The following is a 7,963-nucleotide window of genomic DNA, read 5'->3' as shown; positions in this document are numbered from 1 at the left end:
CCAACGATTGTCACCAACGGGCTGACTGGCAACAACAACAACAAGAACTAAATACAATGGAGGGGTATGGGCGACAACAGGCGCACAGGCATAATGTAATGGGCTAGGCCCATTGTTAGCGCCTCGGCAACAGCACAGGCCTCGGTACCTCCGAAGCGGACGTACAATCTCCGGAGCGGGCCTGCAACCTCCGAAGCGGGAGTATTAGAATTCTGCAAGTACCGCTCTGGGACTTGCCCCTTATCAAATCCATCAAGTTCTACATCGCATATTGCCCTCAGCGGCTCGCCCCTTACAATTGGATTTGATCACTCCCAACAGGCATCGAAAGACCACCTGTAACCATGTCCGAACTCGAGGAAGCCGTGAGGCAACTTATGGACCATGGCGTTGAACTCTGCAATGGCGGCACCCCCCAACAGGACGTTCGTATCGAGTTACAACACGCAACCGCTCGGACGGTGTCCGAGGAACATTACGAGGGAGTCCTCCAGCGGGTAATGCAGTCCCTGATGAACCAACCCGCCTGGCAGACGCTGCCGGAAGGCACGCTGGCGCTACCCCTTTCCAACACCCAACCAAACCCTGCCCCACCCAGCGCCGACAAGAACGCGCAACTACGAGAGACTATCCGGGTGATGGGTAACCAACTGCAGCTCCTCCTCGCCCAACAGGGGCTTGACCCAGCCGCCACTACGACGACACCGAACGCCACAACGAGAATAAGCTCAACTACGAGGACGTTGAAGCTCCCAGACGTAGGGAAGTTCAACGGCAACCGAAGAGCGTACCGGACCTTCAAGTCTCAGATGAAGGACAAGCTCCTCTGGTATAACGGTCAGGAAGACTATGGCGTAGCGTACATCTTCAATAGGCTAGAAGGACAAGCCGCCCATGTGGGACTGTCATGGAAGGACCGCAACCCACAAGGGACTACCGAAGAATTCTGGACATTCCTTGACGGCCAGTACCAGGACTCGCTGTTCGAAGAACGCTCCCGCCAGAAGCTCCAAACCATCACGATGAAGAAGTTCGGCCAAAGTTTGGAAGCATTCAACGCCGAATTCATCCAATTAGCCTACGATGCGGCAGAAGACCAGAACGTCCGTAACTTGAAGACAAGGTATATGTCCGCGATTAGGCCGGACCTCCAGGAGAAGATGGTATCCGTAGACATTCTGGAAGAATGGGACCTGTCAGACCTCATGGCACGGGTGCTCAAGGTGGACATCAACATGCGTCGAACTAAGTCCAACGTTAACTCCACCTTCAGCCGACAGAACAAAAAGGTCACCAGTGAGGAGATGGATTGGGAGCCAACTCGCGCCCACTCGGGAAGGCTGGACAATGACAATCGGCGCAAGGCCGAGTGGCAGACCCAGGAAGAGGTCGACAGACGCAGGGCAAATAACTTATGTATCAGGTGCGGCGCGGAGGGCCACTACGCTAACAGGTGCAAGCTCGCCCCAGCAAGAAGGCCAGGCAAGACCCAGGCTAGAGCTGCTGCGGTCACTGATACTAACTCTGGCGCTGAGGACTTCGACGATGCTAGTTCGGAAAACTAGATACTCCTGCCCAGAGACGCGGGCAGGGGTCAAAGAGTTCAGTGGCGAGGGACAGTGATTCCTTCCGACAGTTCCGCAAGAGCTGGCCGGATGGGAAGCCCATCTCGTTACACGCTTTGGTAGATGACATGGCCGTAGCACACACACTAATTGACACTGGGTGTTTGACATACGCTATTATTTCCTCCAAATTCGTGAAACGGAACCACTTGGAGCGCACCCCTATCGACAGACGGAGGATAATTGGCGTCGCCGGGAAGTCGACCTGGATGACGGACGCCGTGAAATTTAAGATTGACATCGAAGGCCATGAAGAGACCATGTGGGCATACGTACTCGAAGGAGAGCGGGATTACGATCTCATCTTAGGAAGACCATGGATGGATAAACACGGGGTCACAATGGCACCTGCCAAGAAGTCCATTTATATTCATTCTTCCTTGATCCGCGTACGTAGCAAAGAAGGAAGAAAACCGGAGTCGATCCCACAACCCGTGAGTCTGGAGCTATATCAAGCTCTCAGGACCAGGTCCAAGAAAGAACCCGGGATCGAAGTCTTCACCGCCTCCATGGCCGACATACAGAAAGCCCTTCGGAAGAAGGTGCACGTCGACCCCCGAAATAAGCTCCCTGAGTACCTCCGAGACGAGTACAAGACCTTCATGAGGGAAGAGGCCGACAAGCTGGCTCCACATCGCGGTCCCGATATCGACCACACCATTGAGATTGTCGAGAAGGATGGAAAACCTGCAGTGATTCCTTGGGGACCACTGTACAACATGTCAAGGGAGGAACTCTTAGTGCTCCGCCAGGAGCTCACGAGGTACCTTGACCGCGGCTTCATTCGAGTCAGCAAGTCAAGCGCGTCGGCGCCGGTGCTATTCGCGAAAAAGCCAGGAGGAGGGCTACGGTTCTGCGTAGATTACCGGGCCCTGAACGCGATTACGAAGAAGGACCGCTACCCACTACCCCTGATACACGAGACGCTGTCCCAGATCTCGAAAGCCAGGTGGTTCACAAAGGTCGATGTGATGCAAGCTTTCCACAAGATCAGGATAGCCAAGGGAGAGGAATGGAAGACAGCCTTCCGCACGAGGTTCGGCCTGTACGAATGGCTCGTGACGCCATTTGGACTCGCTAACGCGCCGAGTACCTTCCAGAGATACATCAACTGGGTCCTGCGGGAATACCTCGACGAGTGGTGCTCCGCATACGTGGACGACGTCTTGGTTTACTCAAGCGGATCGCGCGAAGAACACGAAGCCAAGGTCAAGGAGATCGTGCGGAAACTGGGCGCCGCGGGATTGCACCTGGACGTGGATAAGAGCGAATTCTCGGTCAAGAAGACCAAGTACCTCGGTTTCATCATCGAAGCCGGAAAAGGCATTCGCATGGATCCAGAAAAGATCGCTGCGATTAAAAGCTGGGAAGCCCCGAAGTCTGTCAAGGGTATTAGAAGCTTCATTGGCTTTGCGAATTTCTACCGCCAGTTCATCAACGGGTTCTCGAAACTGGCCGAGCCCTTGACAAAGCTGACAGGAAAGAATGCTATCTTCTCTTGGGGTACCGAACAGAGACTCGCGTTCGAAGACTTGAAGGCAGCCTTCGTAAAGGAGCCGGCGTTAGCAAACTTCGACCCCAACCTCAAGACACTCCTTGAGTGCGATGCGTCAGGCTGGGCAACCGGAGGCGTGCTCTCCCAATACGGGCCCGATGGTCTCCTGAGAGCGGTGGCATACTTCTCTGCCAAGAACAACAAGGCTGAAGTGAACTACACCATTCACGACAAGGAGATGCTGGCAGTCATTAAGTGCCTAGACGAATGGTCTACGGAACTGCGACAGGTTAAGGAGTTCACGGTCATCACTGACCACAAGAACCTGGAGTATTTCTGCACTACACGTCTCCTGTCGGAGAGACACGTCCGATGGGCTAGCCTTCTCAGTCAGTTCAACCTGACGTTCGTGTATCGGCCAGGAAAGATCAATGGCCGCGCAGACGCGCTGTCGAGGAGGGAGGAACACATGCCAGGGAGCACAGGTGACGACAGAACAGAATCGCGCCGGTTCCAGTTACTACAGCCTTTTGCCTTTGTGCGGAAGCCGCCGACAGGAGAGAGGGAAGCAGGTGCTTCGGTTTCGTTCTCCGTCCGCCTACGAAACGCTCAGGCACTCCGCCTGGCAAAAACAACCATCCAAACGGCAGGCGATTTCCCTAGCAAAAGAGAATACCACGCGAAGGCAGTAGCGACGGCCCACCCCGTCACGACTCGCCGCCAGCGTCGCCAACAGACCACGGCGGAACAGGTAGTCCAGGGGGCCATTCCACACTCGCCAACCGCTGAACCTTTACCAGCAAGTGTACCTCCGGTAGAACCAACCAGATCCGAAGCAGGCGCAGGTAATCGAGCGCCCATCGATCAAGATGTTCGACCTTACGATGGGATTGAAAGCACCGAGATGGCTTGGTCCCACGCAGAGGCAGAGGACGAAAGGTACCAGATGGCAAAGGAGGCCCTTCTATCCGGGGCCCGGAAATTCCCACCACAATTAGGGTTGAAGGTGTCACTGGCGGAATGTGCTATTGACGCCCAAGGCCGTTTGAGATACCGGGACAGGAAATGGGTCCCCCAATCTGAAGATCTCAGAGGACAAATCATCAACGAGATCCACCACTCTCCCATTGCAGGACACCCGGGAAGGGAAGTCACATACTCAATTCTCGCCAGGAGCTACTTCTGGCCGGGAATGTCGGCCGCAATCAGGAGGTTTGTCGAGAACTGCGACGTCTGCGGGAGGACCAAGCCTTGGAGGGAGTTGAAGAGAGGGCTACTGAAGCCTCTCCCTCTCCCGAGTCAGATCTGGAAGGAGATTTCCATGGACTTCATTACCAACCTTCCCGAAAGTGACAAGAACTGCAACCTCATGGTGGTCACGGACAGACTTGGGAAGGACGTAGTGCTGGTGCCGCTGCCGGACCTGAAGACCGAAACAGTCGTCCGCGCATTCATTGAAAGAGTGGTTGCATACCACTGGGTACCAAATGCCATTGTCTCCGATCGTGGGTCCCAATTCTTGAGCGACTTCTGGACAATGATGTGCGCCAAACTGGGCATCACAAGGAGGCTCTCGACGGCGTTCCACCCCCAGACTGACGGCAGCACGGAACGGATGAACGCCGTGGTGGAAGCGTACTTGCGAGCGTATGTAAACTGGAGCCAAAAGGACTGGGCAACGTGGACCCCGGCGGCTCAGATCGCGATCAAGGGTCGAGTTGCTGTCTCGACCGGTGTCAGCCCCTTTTTCCTACAACATGGGTACGACGTGGACCCGGTTCAAGAAGACCCGGACCTCGTGGCCGAGCTGCTGCACCGCAGTGCAAGGGAACCTACCCAGGCAGCCAACTCGATGGTAGAAAAGTTCAAGGAAACCATCGGGTTTGTGCAGGCCAAGATGGCCGAAGCTCAGCAAGAGCAGGAGAAGCACGCCAATCGGCATCGTCAGGAAGCTCCCCAGCTACGTGTGGGTGACAAAGTATGGTTGAAGCTAGGAAACCACTTCTCCAACGACCGAACGAGCAGGAAGCTTGACTGGAAGAACAGGAAGTTCACCGTCCTAGAAGTGGTCACGCCACACAACGTCAGGCTGGACGTCCCGGGGAAGGTTCACCCTGTGTTCCACGTTGACAGGCTCCGCCTCCATCCCCAGAACCCCCTCCCACGACAAACGAACGATGACCCGCAACCAGGGCCTCTCGTAGTCATGAACGACGATGGGACCTTAGCGGAGGAATGGACGGTTGATGCGATCCACGCGGAACGACCTGTGGGCCCCGGTGGGAGAGATCGAGAGTACCAAGTTGCATGGCTTGGCCATGCAGCGCGGACTTGGGAATCAAGCGCAACGTGCGAGCCGTTGGAGGCCCTGGATGAATGGTTGGAATTTACATCCAGCAAAAGAGATAGTCGTGGAAACCTGCCTGCAGGGTTCCAACGAGAGCCCCCATCTCGGGAGCTCTAGCAAAACACCACGACTAACCGCCAACACACACAGTCACAATGGGTCACGCAGCCGCTCTCCGCGCGGGTACGCGCTATGCCTTCTCCAGGGACTTCAAAAAAGAAGGGAATGATTCCTCTCTCGACCTACCTCAAGCAGTACAAGGTCGGTGACATCGTCGATGTTGTTGCCAACGGTGCTGTCCAGAAGGGTATGCCCTACAAAGTCTACCACGGCAAGACTGGCATTGTCTACAACGTCATTAAATCGTCTGTCGGTGTCATCCTCCACAAGCAGGTCGGCAACCGATACCTCGAGAATGGCATAACAAGGGGAGTGATGAGCGGGAGGAGAATGAGGACAGAAGGAGGGAGGACACAGAGGAGGATATGGAACAAAAAAAAACACAAAAAAAAATCCGAAAGACAAGAGAGACCCTAATCGGCCGAGCCACTCTCACCGGAGTGACGAGCCTCCTCTTCAGCACGAATCTGGACATTGTCGGCAAGGAAGCTGTCCTGAACGGCCCTCCTCTTCTCCTCCAGCGCAGCAGAATTGGGGCCAATCTCGAGAGCATTAAGGACCGCCTCCTCGAAGGCAATGAAGCGGGCGGCAAAGCGGCTAGTCATCGACACCAGGAGCTTGAGTTGCACAACAACTTCATCGATGCCCTCAGCGGCGCGGTTGGCAGCGAGAAGCTCTGGAGGGGGGTTACAGGCAAGCTCCGCGACCTCCTCCTCGAAGTCAGACCACTCCAGCGCATAGCCGGTCGCGCCACCCTTCTTGACAGGCCAGGTACCGAGCTCGGGCTTGTTGGGCAGGTGAGCGCGCGCCTCAAGAACCCCACGAATGGGGTCGACGATCTTGGCGAACAAGGCCTCTCGCTTGGTGTCGGAGGTGTCGAGGGCCGAGACGGACTGGTAGTTGGATAACCTCTTCCAGGTCGCACGAGGAGCCTGAAATAGGAGGTCAAAAAAAAAAAAAAAATGATGACTTTTTCTTGGCAAGGAAAGGGAGTCCTCTTACCTTGTAACAGGCACACTTAGCCGCACCGCAGGGGTCGCAAGAGTCCTTGAGGGCAGAACCGCGCTTGGCCTTCGAGAAGACGCACCTCTTGCCGGTCAGGGCACAATTGATGCAGACACGAGGATCCTTGGAGCCACCGGCGCGAGAAGAGCGGGGAGTTCTCTCAACATCAGAAGACCCGGACTCACCCTCAGAGCTCTGGGCGATGATCTCGGCAAGCTGTTCGGCGAGGTCCTCATCATCATCGGCAGACTCGACAGTGCGCTTGGGAGTCGACCGAGCGCGCAGCCTCTTAGAAGGCGTCTCGTTCTGAAGTAAAAGTTAGCGGGAATGTAGAAGGTTGCACGCACACGCGCGGCGGGGTTAACAAAGAACTTACAACACCGTCGCGGAAACGCTTCTTGGTGGGGGAAGTTGAGCCGGCCATGGTAGAGAACGACTTGATTGGGAAATTGGCAGTAAGGTTGCAGGCAAGCGGGTAGAGTTTGGTTAAGCGGAGTTTAGTTAGGTGGAGTTGGTACCGGGCACCGTGGTGCAAGAAGCGCGTTGTTTTGGCCAAGGAGCGGTAAATAAACGCGGTTGTAGTGAGGGGATACTGTAATGGGCTAGGCCCATTGTTAGCGCCTCGGCAACAGCACAGGCCTCGGTACCTCCGAAGCGGACGTACAATCTCCGGAGCGGGCCTGCAACCTCCGAAGCGGGAGTATTAGAATTCTGCAAGTACCGCTCTGGGACTTGCCCCTTATCAAATCCATCAAGTTCTACATCGCATATTGCCCTCAGCGGCTCGCCCCTTACATCTATAGCAGCCATTACAAAATCGCGTTTGCGAATAGATAGCTCAGCATTAGGCCTTTGATTGGCTGAAATAACTGCGCTGAAATCTGTCATATTGATAGAGTTATGGTTGATGGAAGTGGTGGGGTCTCTGATGCGATCGCGTTGATGAGGCTGCACGGTCCACTTACGCGAACAGACTTAAGTCTTAGTACTGTACCTTGTGACGATGGAACAAATTTTTTGGGCCATTTTAAAGACACAGTAATCTCAGCGCACATCTCGAGGTAATAATTACAATGAACAAAGTACCAGGTCCGAACCGATTCAAGATGGTTGCAGCGGATTGTTTCGAGCATCAACCGGATATCTGTCTGACAGGCGAACAAAAGAGCAGGGCAACAATATGGACGACACTTTCACGACTCCAGCTTGTTCACTTCACGTGCATGGCTTGCTGTACGCAGAATGCTCAAAAATATTACGAGGAACGTTTTGAGTACTCTTCGCTTGCTGTGTGGCATTAATGTTCTTTGATCGTTGAGCTGGGCAACCACGTGCGCTGCAAGACACAACATTGTACTTTAGGTTAACATC

At 54.8% G+C, this 7,963-nt stretch overlaps 1 protein-coding gene across 1 annotated transcript; it reads left to right on the top strand.

Annotated features, from left to right (window-relative positions):
* The first annotated feature begins 5,622 nt into the window (after window positions 1-5,622).
* Window positions 5,623-6,905, top strand: BU25DRAFT_469804 (uncharacterized protein). Its single transcript, XM_033710779.1, has 2 exons — window positions 5,623-6,531; window positions 6,590-6,905. Exon 1 carries the CDS (start codon window positions 5,953-5,955, stop codon window positions 6,493-6,495), a length of 543 nt encoding a protein of 180 aa, XP_033560982.1. The 5' UTR covers window positions 5,623-5,952; the 3' UTR covers window positions 6,496-6,531; window positions 6,590-6,905.
* Window positions 6,906-7,963: the final 1,058 nt, after the last annotated feature.

Source organism: Macroventuria anomochaeta, assembly GCF_010093625.1.
Source record: "Macroventuria anomochaeta strain CBS 525.71 unplaced genomic scaffold BU25scaffold_19, whole genome shotgun sequence".
Taxonomy (NCBI): Eukaryota; Fungi; Ascomycota; class Dothideomycetes; order Pleosporales; family Didymellaceae; genus Macroventuria; species Macroventuria anomochaeta.
The sequence above is the reverse complement of the archived record's forward strand: the minus strand, read 5'-3'. Positions and strand labels throughout refer to the sequence as shown.

Coding starts and splice junctions, on each gene's coding strand:
- BU25DRAFT_469804 (XM_033710779.1), top strand. CDS start 5,953: ATGGAACAAAAAAAAACACAAAAAAAAATCCGAAAGACAAGAGAGACC.